The sequence below is a fragment of the Malus domestica genome, chromosome 08 (genome assembly GCF_042453785.1).
Source record: "Malus domestica chromosome 08, GDT2T_hap1".
NCBI lineage: Eukaryota > Viridiplantae > Streptophyta > Magnoliopsida > Rosales > Rosaceae > Malus > Malus domestica.
This window is the reverse complement of record NC_091668.1, coordinates 5,752,405-5,771,579: the sequence shown is the minus strand read 5'-3', so window position 1 is coordinate 5,771,579 and position 19,175 is coordinate 5,752,405. Positions and strand designations below refer to the sequence as shown.

General features: G+C 39.4%; 1 protein-coding gene and 1 long non-coding RNA gene across 2 annotated transcripts; both read right to left on the bottom strand.

Moving 5' to 3' along the window:
• Positions 1-8,273: 8,273 nt before the first annotated feature.
• Positions 8,274-10,358, bottom strand: LOC139198371 (uncharacterized). Its single transcript, XR_011583816.1, has 3 exons — positions 9,711-10,358; positions 8,797-9,077; positions 8,274-8,549 (listed from the first exon to the last, which is right to left on the bottom strand). It is a non-coding gene; the product is annotated as an uncharacterized lncRNA (long non-coding RNA).
• Positions 10,359-10,657: 299 nt separating this feature from the next.
• Positions 10,658-11,329, bottom strand: LOC139197988 (probable phosphoribosylformylglycinamidine synthase, chloroplastic/mitochondrial). Its single transcript, XM_070826211.1, has one exon. The coding sequence runs from the start codon at positions 11,327-11,329 to the stop codon at positions 10,658-10,660; it is 672 nt and encodes a 223-aa protein (XP_070682312.1).
• Positions 11,330-19,175: the final 7,846 nt, after the last annotated feature.

Here is a 19,175-nt window from a genome sequence, read left to right as displayed (position 1 = left end):
AAGCGCCCGGTGCATCTTCTAAGACACGACGCCACCGGGTCCAGTTTCAAGGTAAGACACCCTAAAAAGAAGAAGTAATAACTCTACTCTAGTAGCAAGTCAAAGATATGTAAATTATGAGCACATTACACTGATCGTAAGACAAAAGAAGTAAGTAAATCACTTTTCACATAGATAAGTTATGCTGCGCACAGGTAATAAGACATCATTTCTAGTAGAAAGGACTTCATCGGCTTCAAAAAATTCCTCAACCGACACAAGGCATTCCTCAACCTGTCATATAATCAATATTAGGACCTCAACTAGTAATCTGATTTACCAAGTGTTTGGGTTAATATTTAACTTAAAACTTCAAGGGAAGAAAAACCCAAAAAAGCTCAATAAATGAGGTTTTGCCCAAAGCCCAGCACCAAGCCCAAATACCCATCTCTAAACAATATGATGGCTCCCCATTAAATGCAAAGGTTAGGTGCTTGCAAGAGAAGTGACAACCGATGGAAATCAACCAACTATCGGCCCAAAAGCACTTTTCCGAATGGCAGAAAATGTAAAAATGTTGATGACTCACTACTCTTCAGTTGTTTTCGGATAAGAGTAGAAATGGTGCAGCCGGGCTAATTCGCCTATAAATAGGGGAAGAGGGCCCAGAGACAAGGACACTCAACCAATCAAACAAACAAACATATAACTTGCCTCTCAGTCAAGCAAATATCCAGAAAGCTGTGCTTTGTTCAGATTCTGCACCCTTTTAGCCTTAGGCTTCATTTAAAAAGGTATCTTTTGTCTATGTAAAAGCTATGTTACCTTCTCCAAATGTTGTAGTATCGATTCTCTTGTGTAAACTCATTTACCACTCATCCATTTTTCAGTACTTAACCTTTTAGAACTACAACAAAGAGATTGCAAGACGTTTAACCTTGCCCGACAAGGTGAAATCTTGCCCACCTCTCTTTGTTTTGTCTTTCAATTAATAAATATGTTGTTGTAATGTATTCCCTAGTATATATTCAAGTCATTTCCATTCTTTTGATGATCCAAAGTTCCATCAGTTCTCAGATTTGTTTCACTTAATGGTTTTATTGTCATAAGAAGATTAAAAGTGAGTTAAAACTGATGACTTGATTAGATTTGGATCTCCACCCTTTAAGCATACAAGATAAAGAACTAAAAGTCCTTGATCTCAAGGCATAGAAAAGAACTTAATGTAGACTTAACCCATCTACAACAATCCTTTGATAACAAGAAGTCATAATAACTTGGGGCGCAAGTAATCGAATTAAAAACACTTATTCTACATTTGCCATATAGAAATGGCAGTGGCATGCCTTAGCACTTAGTTTTTATTGCGAGCTTTAAGGCTTATACTTAAGGCCCTACAAAGACACCTTTCAAAACTAACTTTGCTCTCCTCTTGCAGCATCTCGGCAAGCCGGAGCCCGACAATCAACCAAAGTGCCAACTCCTCGGGGAGTTGTGTGCTCAAGCCAAAGACCTCGTTCAACCAGATTTCCTGCCTGAACATAATTTTAGCATGCTCGATGGGACCACAAATCTTGTATGCCAAGAAGACAAAGGAAAGAACAAACTTTCAGAAGGGGAGCAAAACAGAAACCACCCCAATATATACCGAGATCTGGCATAACAGATCTCCCCGAAGACTTACAAGGACCTATCTTGACGGAAAGCCCGACTTCTTTTGAGAAATCAGAAAGGAAGGTCATTAATGAAGACCTGCATGCTACCATGATAGATGTCTTGAAAAGCATGGAGAAAAACTCTAAAAGCTTGGAGAGAAACTTTCTAGAGACAAGAGAGGAAATTAGCAGACTCCGTTTCTTAATAGGAAATCTACAAAAAAGGTTAGATCTAGAATACTGTACCCCAGGAAATGATCATGCTAGAGAAATGATGAGAGAAGCCAGCCCTGTGGAGAAGCCAGTTATTCCTCTGTTTCCTTCACTTGAGGAAAAGAGGGAAAAAGGAAAGAACAAGAAAGAATCTGGAGCTAGTCAGCCAGTATTAGAAGAAATTCTGGAAGCAGAGTTGCCCGACCCCCTATTTTCATTAAACAGTAGGGGGCAAAGCGGGCAAGAAATAACAAACTATAGGATGCCCCAGTAGATCGGGGAATCTAGTAGGAAATTGCAGCGTACCAACACTGACAAGCCTTCTCTTTATAGGTCACCACCAATGACTAATAAAGGAGGAGAGTTCAAGTAGAGGAAGCCCAATGCAAAAAAAAAGATTAACTCAGGCAATGATCATAGCCCGGAGTGGGAACCACTTCATCATACCCTGCCAAATAATACAGCTAATCAACAACTCAGAGATAAGTTAACTGAGTTAAGAAGGATGGTGGTGAGGAATGCCCAGCCACAAGCTCGCCCGCTGTTTAGAATCGCCTATCAAAATCCCTATTCGGAGTTCATTGATCAGCAGAATCCATTTCCTCTTAACTTTAAAATGCTCGTATTCGCAACATTCAGCGGAGAAGATAACAATGTGTCCTCTAGAGATCACATCTTCAAGTTCTTCAACCATTGTGTGGCATTTGAAGACAATCCTAACTATAAGTTGAGGTTATTTGAGAACTCGTTGGTGGGTTTAGCGTCTCAATGGTATTCTCTGTTGCCCCCAAATTCCATCGCTAACTGGGGGCAAATGGAAATGGCTTTCCACGAACAGTTTTACAGAATGGAGCCAGATATGACCATTAACAATCTAGTCGAGGTAAAACAATACGAGCATGAATATACCGAATACTTCATTATGAGGTTTATGAGGACAATGATAAGATGCTAGTTTCCTATCAACCATGTCCAGCTTATAACTATTACTCAGAAGGCCTTGAGACTACTCTTGAGGAAGAAATTTTATGACGTACAGTTTAATGAGTTACAAGAGCTGGTGATTGCGGCCACTAAGTATGAGAAGCTGTTGCTCGAAGAGCAGCAATTGAAGCATTTCTCTAAAACGTCACATTTCTACAAAAGCGGCAGCCATCCACCAAGTGGAGTTTGAGGGAGAGCTAAAAGAAAATGATGGTCATAGAAGAGAAGCAATAGACATGTGTACAGTAGAGATGACCCCTCCCTTTAAACCTTTGATGGTGAAATGATTAGTCCAACCGGTCAAAGATCAAAAGGTGATGATGAACGACGGAGGATTTGTTCCCATAAAACCCCCAAAATACCATAACTATTCCTTTGACTTAACCAAGGTCACATAAATCTATGAGGAATTGGTACGGGCAAGGGTAATTTTGCCCGATAACACTAAAAAACTACATAAGCCCAAGAAATTAAAAGGGAAAAAGTATTGCAAGCTGCACTACACCTTCAACCACTTCATCACCAACCGTGTCCAATTTAGAGACTAGGTGCAAGATCTCATCATTAAGGGAAAGTTGTTATTAGAAAAACTTCAGGCTAACATGATGATTGATACGGATCCCTTCCCTGAAACCCCAATAAACATGATCAACTTAACATGGGCCAAGAAGGGGAAAGAAAGAGCCATTTGGGAGGTAAAAGCAAAATGAAAGATCCATAAAGGAAACTCTCAAGATGCCCGAAAAATCCAAAGCAGCCATAATATATGGGGTAGCTTTATACAGTTAACGCCAATATAAGTATGAGCTAGAAATACCAGCAATAAGAGACATCCTTAATCAGAAGATGATCAAGACAAGAAAAGAAAGAAAAAAAGCTAGAAGCTTGCATAAGTGTTTTGTGGACACCCAAAAAAAGAAACCTCAGGGAAGGTCCTCCCAAGGTTGGGAGGGGATTTTCAACTAAAAGGGCGTGTCCAAGATGTTCAGAAGTTTTTCTTAACAAAATCGGGTAAATGTGGAGATAGATTTATACTATTAAAAGTCTAGAAAGTTAAATAGAAGAAGATTTCATTTCATGAAGGGATTACAGAAATCTTAGTCCAACAACTTTACATCTTCGGCCAGATCAACTATTCTAGAAAAGTAAGTTTGCATGATGGTAAAAATTCGGCCTGGTTCTCCTAAATACATGTTGTTGTTCACAAGTTGGGTTTTGAAATCCTCAACCTCGTGCGAAATCTTTTTGGGAGAAGTGGTTGGTGAGGGTCACCTTCTTGGCTTTGAGTAAAGACAAATGTTCCTCTAAGCGCTGCCCGCTCCGCCTTCTGATGCTAATCCCTTAATGCCCGCAAATTCTCTAAGAAACTCAGAAAAAACTTGTACTGAGCCCGCGTCATGGAAAATCTTAAGGCTGAAAAAAACTGTGAAGTTCCGTTTCATCCAATCTTTAAAGATTTGACGAGTATTTTGAAAAGAATGAGACTCGGAAGATGTTGGAGGTCACTACAATTTAGTTCTGATTTACTCGAGTTTCTTTACCAGGTCGGGCAAAGATGATGCTGAAGAAGCAGAAGGTGCACCTTTTGCACCTTCAACCGTAGAAGTGGGGGCAGCCTCAGCTAAAGGAATAGGAAGGGTTGCAGGAGCAGGAATGAAAGTAGCTGTTGTATAAGTCTTGGCTCGCTTACTCATAGGCTCAGGGACAAAGATTTCTATGATACCAGAACCATGAGGGGGGCGAGGAAGATCTTTCTTGCGCACTATGTGCGGTGGAGATTTGCCTGAACCTTCTCCAGAACCTTATTGCAACCAAGACAGACGTGTTAAAAGGAAAATTTAAGTGTTAAAAGAAGACAAGGTAAATCTACCTGAGTTAAACCCGGAACCTTGGAAGGAGATGGAGAGGGAGTTACTTTCTCTGATTGCCGGAAGGGACTGTCATGGCTTACCAAGGAATGAGAGACAGTGCTCAAACCTTCAACAGAAACCTACGAATAGCAGAAGTAGAGGCCAAAGTCAGTAATTAACTTATGGAAAAGAAAAACAGAATGTCAAAAGTTATGATGTACCTGAGGGGGAATATGAGGTTGAGGAACATGCACTTTAGAGGCTTCAGGTGCATCAGTAGGAGCTGTCCGAGAGGCCTATGGGTTAGTTACCCCTAAAACCACAGGAATCTCAATGACTATGGGCTCCCCAAAAATGAAAACTGGTGTTTGATGGGGTTTCTGTGCTGGAGAAGGCTGGGAAGAGTAAAAGATGATGAATACAAAGAAAATGGATTCTTAGTATGAAAGTGTTAGAGGTAGGCACTTACTGGGTTACTGTCATCCTTAACATAATGCATCATCTTCCCAGATCAAACTGCCAAATGGGAGTCACCTCTAGATGAATTGATTTTGCTCGAGAGGGAGGAGCTTGCCTTAATCGGGATGAAGGAGAAAAAGCCTCGAGCGGTGAGATCTTTTTTGCCCGAAGATCCTGTTGCAGATAGATAGGCTGAGAATTAAAGAAAAGAAAAGGAAAAGAAAAAAAATCAAAGAAATGGTAGGCTATACCTCTATCTTTTTAAAGGCAGCATTTTGATGTTTTTCGGCCTTCCGCTACATTTCTATGCTCATTGATTCATCCCTTGAAACAAAAGAAGGCTTATTAGATACCTGGGGCCTAAAAGGAAAATAAAACAAAATTGTTAGCTTTCAGACGTAAAATATAAATGGAAAATTGAAGCGAGAAGTGCTTACTGGAGGCTTTCTGTTTCTGCCTACCTGCTATGGGAACAGCAACAATAGATGTCTTTGAAGCAGATGCAACTTTTAAAGATTTAGAAGTTTGTGTTCTTGTACTCTTCCTGGTTGGGGTTACCCGCTTGGGTTTAGGCTATTTCTCAGGCTCAGAATCAGAAGTTTTTACCACAACTATCTATGCCCACCTGGATGCTCAAATGTTCGGGCTCTTCCTTGACCCCCGAGTCTTCAGATAGCTCAGAGATATCCCCACATTCTCCGGCCTCTCACCTCTTAGCCTCAGCGGCAGCTTCCTGAATGATCATTGCATTGGCATATTCTTCATCTGACCCAATTTATGCGGTTTCAGTATTCCCTTGGGCTGCAAATGTTAAAGAAAAATGAATAAAGAGCTAAAGAAAGACGGATTCACAAGATTTTCATAAAATATAAAGTAAGGGAACAGAAATTACCTATTAGTAGAAGCTGGTTCTTTTAACTAACTATTTCCTTCCAATTCTCAAGTTTGCCCAAGCTAGGATAAGATTTGAGAAAGATTTGGTTAAAGAGACAATCATGAGCTTCTTGTAGATCTCCTCCATACTTCTTGATCCATTTAGCTTCATACCAAGTAGAGAAAGTTGATGTACATTCGAAATTAAGGGCTAAAGGCTTTCGGGCAACCTTACTCATAACCTCAAGGCTACGTCGGGCAGCTTGGAAAATGACTTCTTGAGGAGATTGGAGGCGATAAGAGGTGCCACAATGAATAGAGTCAAAGAATGGGATTGGAATGGCTTGTCTAAAGCCATATTGCCTACTACAGAAGTTGGGATGATAAACCTCCAACCCACGATCATAACGATCGCTGCGGACTCCCCAAGCTAAGTCTTGTGGTTGAATACAACTGATAAATTTCTCCCTGTAAAAAGGATTAACATCTTCTCCAAATGCATCTTGGAAGGCTTGATCAGAAAACCAAGGATACCTCATAAACACAGACGCTCCCCACTCCAAGTATGCCCCTGCAGACTTTAAAAAAATAAAAGCAGGCAAACGTTGAATGGTATGTGGGACAAGCTTCGGCTAGAATTCGGGCAGGAGCCACACCTTCTGGAAATTCCAAGTTAGCTGCCTGAAACTCTGGAAAATACCATTGTAACTATAATTGGACCATCCAGTTTGATCCATTAAGGTTGGTTTCAAATGGTTCACGCCGAGTCATCTCAAAGAGAAGATGGTAGAGATAAGAAAGAAGGAAAGGGCCCATGGCAACATCGTCAAAATTGTGAAGGGCTTCTACTAAAGGGATCCATTCGACCTTCACTCCCTTGGATTTATTGGGGAAGACATGCTTATTGAGTCAGTACAGAAGGAAGTACATGTGCTCTTGATCCAAGTTGGCATTAAAGGGGTCTGCACCAAAATTCTTTTTCACAAAAGGGATGAAGCCCTTGAAAGAGGTCCAATAATTCTTAAAAGTTACGGAGTTATATTTCAGTTGAAGCGGGGAAGCCGAAGTGCCCGAACACTCAGCAATCGGACGAGAAGAGGGAGCCCAGTCATGAGTCACATCCATAATTCGGCCCGATGGTCTTAGTCCGAAGACTTGTGCTATATCCAGGATAGTTAGAGACATAGGGCCCATCTTGAAATCAAAGGTGTTGGTGCCCGAGTTCCAGAAAAGAGAGCAGTGGTCAATAACTCTGGCTTAGCAACCACGGTGGTCTTTGATAACATTATCAGTTCATAGAAGCCAGTGTTCATCAATTTCCTTTTGAAGATAAGCTCAAGCTTGTTTATCCACTTAACCCAGGCTTCATCATTCATCAGAGAAAAACCCAAAAAAGCTCAATAAAGGAGATTTTACCCGAAGTCCAGCACCAAGCCCAGATACCCATCTCTAGACAATATGACGGCTCCTCATTAAATGCAAAGGTTAGGTGCTTACATGGGAAGTGACAACCGATGGAAATCAACCAACTCTCGGCCTAAAAGCACTTTTCCGAATGGCAAAACATGTAAAAATGTTGATGACTCACTACCATTCAGTTGCTTTCGGACAAGAGCAGAAATGGTGCAGTCGGGCTAATTCGCCTATAAATAGGGGAAGAGGGCCCAGAGACAAGGACACACAACCAATCAAACAAACAAACATACAACTTGCCTCTCAGTCAAGCAAATATCCAGAAAGCTATGATTTGTCCAGATTCTGCACCCTTTTAGCCTTAAACTTGCTTTAGAAAGACATCTTTTGTCTATGTAAAAGCTCTGCTACCTTTTCCAAATGATGTAGTATCAATTCTCTTGTGTAAACTCATTTACTACTCATCCTTCTTTCAGTACCTAACCTTTTAGAACTACAACAAAGAAGAGATTGCAAGACGTTTAACCTTACCCGACAAGGTGAAATCTTGCTCGCCTCTCTTTGTTTTGTCTTTCAATTAATAGATCTGGTGTTATAATGTATTCCCTAGTATATCTTCAAATCATTTCCAATCTTTTGATGATCCAAAGTTCCATCAGTTCTCAGATATGTTTCACTTAATGGTTTTATTGTCATAAGAAGATTAAAAGTGAGTTAAAACTGATGACTTGATTAGATCTGGATCTCCACCCTTTAAGCATACAAGATAAAGAACTAAAATTCCTTGATCTTAAGGCATATAAAAGAACTTAATGTAGACTTAACTCATCTACGACAATCCTTTGATAACAAGAAGTCAGAATAACTTGGGGCGCAAGTAATCGACTTAAATACACTTGTTCTACATCTGCTATACAGAGATGACAGTGGCACGCCTTAGCAATTAGTTAGTTTTGATTGTGAGCCTCAAGGCTTACACCTAAGACCCCACAAGGCACCCTTATAAACTAACTTTGCCCTCCTCTTGCAGCATCTCGGCTAGCCGGATCCCCACAATCAACCAACGTGCCAACTCATCGGAGAGCTGTGTGCTCGAGCCAGGGACCTCGTTATGCCAGATTTCCTGCCCAAACACCAAGGTTTACTGCCAAGTATAAAACCAGTTTGCAACGGGAGCATGCCAACGATTATTTAGCTCTATATATTCTATTTATACAGATAAAAGTTCTTCTTTCTTATATTGCAATTGAACATTTCTCAATTGGGAATGGAGAAAATTTATTCAAATGATAATTAAAGATTGTAGAAGAAAGCAAGCAATATGACAAGGAAATTAATCACCACCACAGATTGTCACCCCAAACACACACCTGGCACCCTTTGATGCGAGCAATTTCAATTAGAGTTACGGGTAATGCCAGGCAAAATTGTCCCTTCGTGCAGTGCCGGAGTGGAGATTACATTATCCTGTAAGTTACATTTCCATAGCCTCACAATCACACAACCATTTATTTCTTGATAACCACCAAAAGCTAGAGCTTCAACAACACCTTCATTAGAAAAATGTTAGCAGTCGAGTCTCTTCGATGTGTTTGTTGTGAACAGAATCAAGGTACAAAACATCAGTTATACCATTTGCTTGAGCGTCCACCTGTGTCAAAATATATTCAAAGAAATCGCAGGTTTCATATCAGTCTTTGACAAGTTGAAATACATCTACGAGACCATGACTTTAGAAAATAATATGAACCCGAACAAAGAGAAGTTTCTTGAAAGGTCATTAAGCACAAAAAGTGGCAAGATCACAAAATGTGACCTCGAAAAAAAAGTAGACAAAACGTTTACCTTGACTTAAAAGAAAGAGAAATTCTCTTCAAAAGTTTTGATTTTAAAGATAAATGCATAGTCAGTGAAAAAACAAAACCCTAATACAATGCACAATGTAAAACACATAAACATCAAGATGCTAATGATGCCAAATTTGGGCTTTTCACATATAAGTCCTTCGATAACATTTACACAGAGGACTAACTTGTCCATAGTTCAAAACATAGGCAGCTAGCTTAAATTCAAATTTTTCAAAACACTGTAGCCCGCCATGCATCCGAAAAGTTTCCATCTTTGGAACTTTTCATATCAAACATGTAATCTGTCGACATGAGTTCGTTGAATCTGAGGTTGTTACTGTTAGCATAAACACAACACCAGGATCATGCAAAGCAAGTTACCGTGATCAAAACACAAAACCATAAACTATAAAGCAATGCACAGAGAGAAAACATACCTGCAGAAGAGTTCGAAGCTGCTGCCATGTTTGATTTCTGCAGCAAAATCGTGGTGCACCTTCTCCTCTCTTCAGTGAACGAGACTCTCAACTAGTAATAGGTCTTAGTCTTTTATTGAGTACTCACTGCGAGAGCAGAGGCCACCATATATATATATTATACAATCTTAGCCAAATTCTATAAGGATTCCCCTATTAAAATCCATATAGAATACCAATTCATCCCAAATAGCAGTCCAGTTACAACATGGATTTACAAATCCATTCCCAACAAGACTTCCTACTCAATCTCTAATCCTACAACTAAGTTTACCAATTCATACTCATGCTCATATTCTAACATTCTCCCACTTGAGCAAGTATGAACCAAGAAAACTAGTTCGATTAAGACTATAATAGGGTGATCACAAAGTCTTGTGAGTAACATCATAAACAATCTATCCATGCATTTCAAAACACAGAATCTAAAAACTTTTAGTCACAACCAATATGCAACCAATGCTTCTAGAATACTTATGTCCAATCCGCACATATAACATTATGATCAAATTGAAAATTTTAGTGGACCTAAATATCCACTCCCACTATTTCTCAACTTAATTCGAAATCAATCAAGCTTATCACAGATAGTAAAACTGTCTTCTTGCAATTCTCATGAATTCAAAACAACTGCTTGAGTCAAATCACAAAGACTTCTCAAAGCATCAAACTGAATTCAAAAATTACACACACACACACACACACACACACACACACACACACATATATATATATATATATATATATATCAGATTAAACAACTACAAAAATTGAATTTCTGAACACAACTAGCTCATAAAAAAAAACTTAACTCAAGAGAAAAACTTCACTACTATACCAGCTCTTTCAACTTCACAATAACAGCACTTCTCAACTTTATTATTGCAACTGTCTCTAATAAACTAACACTACTCCCACTGATCAAAAGACTTAAGCACACCCATTCTAGAGATCAATTCGTCATAAAGGTTCTGAACTCCATCAAAAACTCGTTTTAGATAAGGAACATCCCTAATGTCAGGACAAGTGCAATAAACACTCATTACAAGATTGCCAGGTGCCTTAACAACCTTGCCTGCAACATGGGCTGCCATGGAAAGACTATCCTTCCCACCATCAATTGCAATACCTAGTTCAATCATTGCCACTGAAAGAGTTGCAGCAGCATCATACATAACTGCTCTTTCCTCATCAAGCTTGGCTGCATACATCCAATTCCCGCTATTTTTAGCATCAGATAGAGAAGTGACATTTACCCAAACAAGATTTGTGAGTGCTTCTCCAACAGCCAATCTCACCATTGCTTTTAGATCCAACAAACCTTTGATTGGTTGCTCCCCAATGGCATATGCACCTCCAGTCACGTCGGTAAAAGTCTGCACTATTACTGCAACAACAGAGAGAGGAATTTGCAAAGGCCCAACAGTTTGTTGTTGTGCTACAAGGCCTGTAACACACCTGTCTACTTTGGATGTCAAGAAGCGCTTTGAACAAACAGATAGAAGTCTCAATACCCTCTTAAGTGAATCCATCACTGTCATTCCTGGAGCAATATCAAGTGGTTCTTGTACATCAGTCATCCTGTGGAATTCCTATGGCATATCACCAAGTACTTTCTCAAGCTCCAAATCAACGGCAGGGGGAGGGGAATGGATTCCACTAGATTCGCATTTTTTTTAATAACTAAGCTATCAATTAAAACAGCACGTCCCTCACCATTTATTGTTCCAATAACAGCCATAGAAACCCTTTCTCTTTCACATATTGTTTGCAAGAGGTGGCGACTTTCAGGCTTCACCAAGATTCCATCTAGCTCCTGGTATTCTGCACCCCATATCTCCAAGACAAACATTGTGTGATCGCCAACTACAATTGCCCGGATATCAATCTGGCCGCCCTTAGTGCATATAATTTCCTTAATTTGCAAACCATATTCTTCTTCCCCCCTTTCAATAAATCCAGGGGGTTGAACCATGTAAATGTCTTCTCGAAGATCACCATTGAGGAAAGCCGTTTTAACATCCATTTGACGAAACTTTAGATCAAAGTGTGCACAACAGACAGTGAAGAGATGTCTCATGCATGATAACCATCATTCATGGTTTAACAGAAAACATAAAGGTGCATTAGCATTCCGCATATTACAAAATAACTGCAGATAACACATAATCGAACACCCAAAGTCTAAATTACTGCATAATAGTTTCAATTCGATTGAATCCATATAGTTTTTGTTATTTCAAAGTCTTATCCTTTAAGACCTAACATAAACCCTCGACTCAATATGGAGAAGGACTTTTAAGCAGGCAAGAATAAAACTTTGCAATTTATCAAACATACCTTGCACATATCCAATTTTATGAAACAGCGCATCGAAATAACCATTCAAATTGATCATATCAATTGCAAGATTGATGAAATTATAACCTAGAAGCATGTTTTGTTGGTTAATGTTCTTAATCGAAAAGACCCAATCGGAAAGAAAACCCCTTCCCTTGGATTTGCAGAAAATCCAACCGTAACATCCTTCGAAATTCAAACAGTTATATTTTTCAAACATGTTTTGTCGTTATTCGCAAGGCATTATACTAGAACCTGTGTTCGATTCCCCAAAGCGGCAACGAAGATATATTTTCCTCAAAATTATTTATGTTTTGGAACCTACTGGTTTTAATCACAGAACTTATAATTTATGAACCTAAGGTCTCTGATACCACATGTTAGCATAAACACAACACCAGGATCATGCAAAGCAAGTTACCGTGATCAAAACACAAAACCATAAACCATAAAGCAATGCATAGAGAGAAAACATACCTGCATAAGAGTTCGAGGTTGCTGCCATGTTTGATTTCTGCAGCAAAGTCGTGGTGCACCTTCTCCTCTCTTCAGTGAATGAGACTCTCAACTAATAATAGGTCTTAGTCTTTCATTGAGTACTCACTATGAGAGCAGAGGCCACCATATATATACTATACAATCTTAGTCAAATTCTATAAAGATTCCTCTATTAAAATCCATATAGAATACCAATTCATCCCAAATAGCAGTCCAGTTACAACATGGATTTACAAATCCATTCCCAACAAGACTTCCTACTCAATCTCTAATCCTACAACCAAGTTTACCAATTCATACTCATGCTCATATTCTAACAGTTACAAGTTGTATCAGGCAATTCAGTGGTTTGGCTGTTCTTTTAGAAACAAAATTGGGCAGCTTATGAAATCAAACAGTGAAAGTGTAAGTTTTCGTAATGAATCAAAGGTGGTCCCTACGTACCCATGAGCGACACCAGATTGAGTGATGGCTCTGAGGCTTGTGGCGGAGGCGATGATCGGAGCCGCCGGGCGGAGCGAAGAAGGCACGAGTAGAAGCGCATACTGCTCCGCATCAAACGCATGCAAAGGAAAAGCTATTATTTAATTACTTAAGTAATTAATCACCAAATTAATTAATGGGTATATATAATGCGGGAAAAAAGGCGGCAAAAAGGAAGACAAAATGTTACACAAACAAGAAGTGCACCAGTGCGATTGCTGCAGTTGCATGCCTAGAGGGACTGAGGCGAGGAACGTGAACTGGGAGTTGTTGGGAATGGGGAAGCCACTGAGAGGGTAGAACTGGAAATTGCCATCTCTGATCTCTCTTCTTCTTCTCACCTAGGCATGCATATTGCGGAGCTTTTTCTGAAAGTTTTGATCGGAAATCGCTTTTGGCTTTTCGGGACAAACACTCCCATCACATCGCTTGGATCGCTATACAGTCGACACCTTTGCTGTCATGGTGTGGGAAGCCCGGCTGCAGCCGTATTTTTGCTTATCACCATAAATTACACAGATGATTACATCAATACGTTTATGATTTATGATGTGCATACAACATAGTTACTGTGGTGAGGAAAAATGCTCCGACGCATTATGATGTGCATACAACATAGTTACTGTGGTGAGGAAAAATGCTCCGACGCATTATGATGTGCATACAACATAGTTACTGTGGTGAGGAAAAATGCTCCGACGCATACCGAATACCCGCCAGACACGCACTTCAGCTGATTAAAACCCAATGACCGGGTTGATATGTTTGGGTTTGAGTCCTTAAATGTTTGCTTTTTGTGTTAATTGGATTTGGCATTGAAGCCCAAAGTCCCCAACTGTGTGGATCCATCATCCATCTATTATTTCATTTCAAAGTTGTAAAATCTAGATTATCTGGTCATGATGATATATGAAGAGGCATATCAACTTTATTTCACATGCATTTTACCAAAAAAAAAAAAACATTATTTCACATGACATGCCTTACAAGCATATGGATAGCATCTCCAACAGACTAGCTAAATCATTTGTCGGGATTTTAAAATTGGGTGGGCTAAAGTTTAGGGCGCTAAGGGAATATAAAAAGGAAAACTAATGAAAATGACTTGAAAATTTTGAGTAATTTTAATCAAAGGGACAAAAATATGTTGTAAGTGAATAGTATCATGAGTGACTTTTTAGAGTAAAAATGTTATTTTCGTTAAAAGTGAACAATATCAGGAGTGTTTCGTTAAAACTTCCAATATAAAAAGGCTAGAGAAGTTACAGTGATGAAGGTGGTGTGAAGGAAAATTTATGTTGGGTTATAGCCTCCCAACCCAGCTAACACTGAATTCGTCCCCATGGATGTGGATCCGCCCTTGATACTAGCTATATGGCAACTCATTTTGTCTGTCTGAACAGTTGTTAGTCACTCTTAGCTAGTCGAGGGAGAGAAATAAGTTGAATTTTGGTTCGCTTTCTCGCTCTCCCTTAAATGATTTTGATTGCATGGAATAAGTAATATGATACTATATTAGTTAATACTTAATACTAGAGGTCATTTAGTATTGCGATCTAAAGGTATTCATTTTCATTTGTAAATAAGAGGTCTTAGGTTCGATTCTCGTAAAAAAAAAAGAATTTAAACCACATTATTGCTAGCTCATTGTGCGGCTAAGCCCACCCCCCTCACTTAGTGTAGATGATATCGTTTGTTTTAAAAAAAAAATACTAGAGAGCCCTTACTGGGGTAGCATTAGGAGTCAAATTTAACCTATTTTTGGCCATTTTTGCAAGACGTTCATCTATATCTATATATCTTTATATATACAAAGCCAAGAGGCCCTTTTTGAGTCACCGGCTTCACCAAAGATTTTAGGACAAAAATACCCACCAAACAAAAAGGTTCAAAAGCAATAAAAAATAATGCAGGGATATTTTTGTCATATAAATAGTGTTTTTAAATTCTTTTTGTACATTTTTTTTAATTAGTATCTCACAATAGATTAGTAATGTCATATCTCGGCCTGGGTCCACCACATCCCGGGCCCGTTCCACCACCGTAGCACAATATTGTCCGCTTTGGGCTTACCATTTCCTCACGGTTTTGTTTTTGAGAACTCACAAGCAACTTCCCAATAGGTCACCCATCTTGAGAGTGCTCTGGCCTCCTTCTCACTTAACTTCGGAGTTCCAACGGAACTCGAAGCCAGTGAGCTCCCAAAAGGCCTCATACTAGGTAGGGATGGGAATATACATTTAAGGATCACTCCCCTGGGCGATGTGGGATGTTACAATCCACCCCCCTTAGGGGCCCGACGTCCTCGTCGGCACACTTCTAGCCAAGGATTGGCTATGATACCAAATTGACGGCCAGCACGTCTCGACTCCGGTCGGGGTGTGTCAAGTAATAATATGATTTAATCAGTTGTTTATTAAATATTATTTTCTCTATTTTTAAACACGTTCAAAATATCTTAAGAAGTGTGTAGTGCTTATTATAAAAAAAAAGTCTTTCGCACGCGCATAATATATAAATTTTTTAATTAGTACCTCACAATGGGCTAGCAATAATGTAATTCAATCTGTTGTTTATTAAATATTATTTTCTCTATTTTTAAACACGTTCAAAATATCTTAAGAGGCATGTAGTGCTGGTTATAAAAAAAAAGTATTTCGCACGTGCATAATAATACATTTAAAACGTGAAAGTCGTTCATAACACACCGTGATTCAAAAAATGCCTTCTGCACGCGCTCACTGGTTATAAAAAAGGTCTTTCGCACGCACATAATAATACATTTAAAACGTGTAAGTCACGTGTAGCACATCGTGATTCAAAAAATGTCTTCTACACGCACTCACTGGTTATAAGAAAAAAGGTCTTTCGCACACGCATAATAATACATTTAAAACGTGTAAATCGCACATAGCACACCGTGATTCAAAAAATGTCTTCATGCGCACATGAGCATGCGCATGAAGGCTAGTATCTTCAATTTGAACACAACAAGTCTTGCAATATGGAACAAAATTGCACATATATGATATGGGTTATGTACTTACTTGCTATGTAGTGCATGCGCGCATGAAGACTAGTATCTTCAATTTGAACATGACAAATCTTGCAACATGGAACAAAATTGCACATATATGATATGGGTTATGTACTTACTTGCTATGTAGTGCGGGTCTATGTGGGGTGTTAATGTAGACAGAGGAAGAACGAATGAGAAGATAAGGATTCAAGAACTAGAGAGAGAGAGTAAGGTTTAGAGAGAGAAGCTGCAAAGACTTGTTGTATTAATCTTTCTTAACCTCTAAGCCATTACAATGATCTATTTATATAAAAGACTACCTTTCTAACTGACTAACTAAACATTCACAATCTCTTTTTTAACACATGGCATAATCCTAGCCACTATCTATATCCTTACATGCCCCCTCAAACTCATGCCTTGGAGGAACCAAGCATGAGGTTAAAGCAATGAGATCGAAATAGATGAGCACTGAGGCCTTTAGTTAGTATATCGGTAAATTGTTCCCGAGAAGAAACAAACTGAACCAGGAGTGTCTTCTTAGCAACGCGTTCACGGACAAAGTGCACATCAATCTCAATATGCTTGGTCGGTTGATGCTGAACAGGATTGAACGACAATGCAATGGCAGAAAGATTATCACAGAAGAGCACAGGAGCATCATAGATTTGAATATGCAGGAATTGTAACAGTTGCTAAATCCAGTCAAGCTCAGCAGTTGTAGTGGACATAGCCCTGTACTCAGCCTCTGTAGAGGACCTGGAAACCGTGTTTTGCTTATTGGAGGACCATGAAATAGGATTATTGCCCAAAAAGACAACCATGCCAGTAGTTGACCGGCGATCATTAGGGTCCCCTGCCCAGTATGCATCACTAAAAGCCTTTAATGACAAAGCACCCTGAGTATAAGAGATACCAACCAATAAAGTACCCTTGAGATATCGCAGAATACGTTTCACTGCTGTGAAATGGGACATCATTGGAGACTGCATAAATTGGCAGACTTGATGAACTGAGAAAGTAATGTCAGGCCTAGTGAAAGTGAGATACTGTAACGCTCCAACAATGCTCCTATACGCTGTTGAATTGTTGTATGGAAGACCATCATCCTTTAATAGTCGATTATAAGGAAGACATGGAGTGTCACAGGCTTTGCAATCCATCATGTCAACCTTTTCCAATAAATCTTGGATATACTTTGATTATGACAAGAATAAGCCTTGAGCAGTTTTGGTAACCTGAATCCCCAGAAAGTAATGCAACTCTCCCAAGTCCTTGATATCAAATTCAGTTGTCAAGGATTGAATAACCTGCTGAATAGCAAAAGAAGAACTCTCAGAGATAATAATGTCATCCACATAAAGTAAGAGGATGACAATATCACTTCCAACAAACTTAACAAACAAGGAAGAATCAGAATATGTAGACTGAAATCCTAAAGATGGAAGAAAACCTGTGAACCTCTCATTCCAGGCTCGAGGAGCCTGTTTTAATCCATATAGGGACTTATGAAGTCTGCACACGAGCTCAGGATGAGAATGATCTTCAAAACTAGGAGGTTGAGCCATGTAGACCTCTTCATTCAACACTCCATGTAGGAAGGCATTCTTCACGTCCAATTGCCTCAGGGACCAATTAAATTGGGCTGCCAAAGCTAGAACAAGATGCACGGTGGTTGGCTTGACCACTGGACTAAAAGTCTCCCCATAATCTAAGCCAGGTTCTTGATTAAACCCCTTTGGCAACCAAGCGGGCCTTATGTCGAGCAATAGAACCATCAGAGTTCGTTTTGAGCTTAAACACCCATTTGCAACCCACCAGGTTCTTTTTATATGGCAAAGGAACTAGACTCCATGTGTTTTGATTGTGAAGGGCAGTCAACTCTTCTTTCATATCATTCAACCAAACTGGGGCTTTCAAAGCAGACTTATACGTAGCAGGTTCCACTTGAGCTAAATCAACCGAACTAGAATCATGGAGCTGACTGAGCAACACTTTCTTTTTTATTACACCATCCTTACTTCTTGTTTGCATAGGATGTAGATTAAGCGGTGCTATAGGCAAGACCACTTGAAGGTGATCAGAATTGAACATAGGATCCACAGGGAGTAATGGTGAAGAACTTGCAGGTGCAGTAATGGACGGAGAAGCAACATTCTCTGGTGATGACAGTGTGCTAGGGGATGGTACTGATACATAAGGAGAAGTATTGGGTGAAGAAGACATGGGAATAGAGGATGAAGAGACAACATCATTCAATAACAGAGATGGTGAGGGTGAGAGTGTAATTGGAGGCTGAACTAATGTGTTATTCAGATCAAGAACATGATGTAAAGGGAAAGACTAAGAGATAGGTACTTGGACATATGTAGATAGAGGTTTCATAGTCAAATGAGGATATGGGAATCTAGACTCATTGAAGACAACATGTCGAGATATATAAACTCTACCTGTTAAGACATCACAACATATAAAACCCTTGTACTTTGAGGCATACCCAAGGAAAACACATTCTGTGGTTTTAGGTTGTAACTTGGTTTTGTTGTAAGGTCTCAATAGTGGAAAGCAAGAACAACCAAAGACTCGAAGATGAGTTAAGATAGGAGGGGTTCCAAAGAGAGCCTCAAAAGGTGAACAATTCTTCAAGATAGGAGTAGGCATACGATTTATAAGATACACAGCAACATGACAGGCAAATGACCAGAAATGAGAAGGCAATTTTGCAGATTGTAGGAGTGTGACAGTGGTTTCAATAATGTGCCTGTGTTTCATCTCAGCCAAACCGTTTTGTTCTAGAGTATATGGGCACGACTTATGGTGTGTAATACCTTTACTATGAAGGAAAAATTGAAGTTTAACACTGAAATATTCTCCACCACCATCAGTTTGTAATGTTTTGATATATGCTGAGAATTGTGTTTGTACAAAAGAGTAAAACCCAACAAACGTTTCAAAAAAGTCGGACTTGTAGACAAGGGGAAACAACCAACAATAACGAGTGCACTCATCAATAAGAGTCACATAGTATTTATAGCCATCAATGGAAGTACATGGAGAAGGACCCCAAAGGTCACTGTGTACAGTTT

Bases quoted from the DNA above. Each gene is read 5' to 3' on its own strand.
- LOC139197988 (XM_070826211.1), bottom strand. From the start codon at position 11,329: ATGACTGATGTACAAGAACCACTTGATATTGCTCCAGGAATGACAGTG.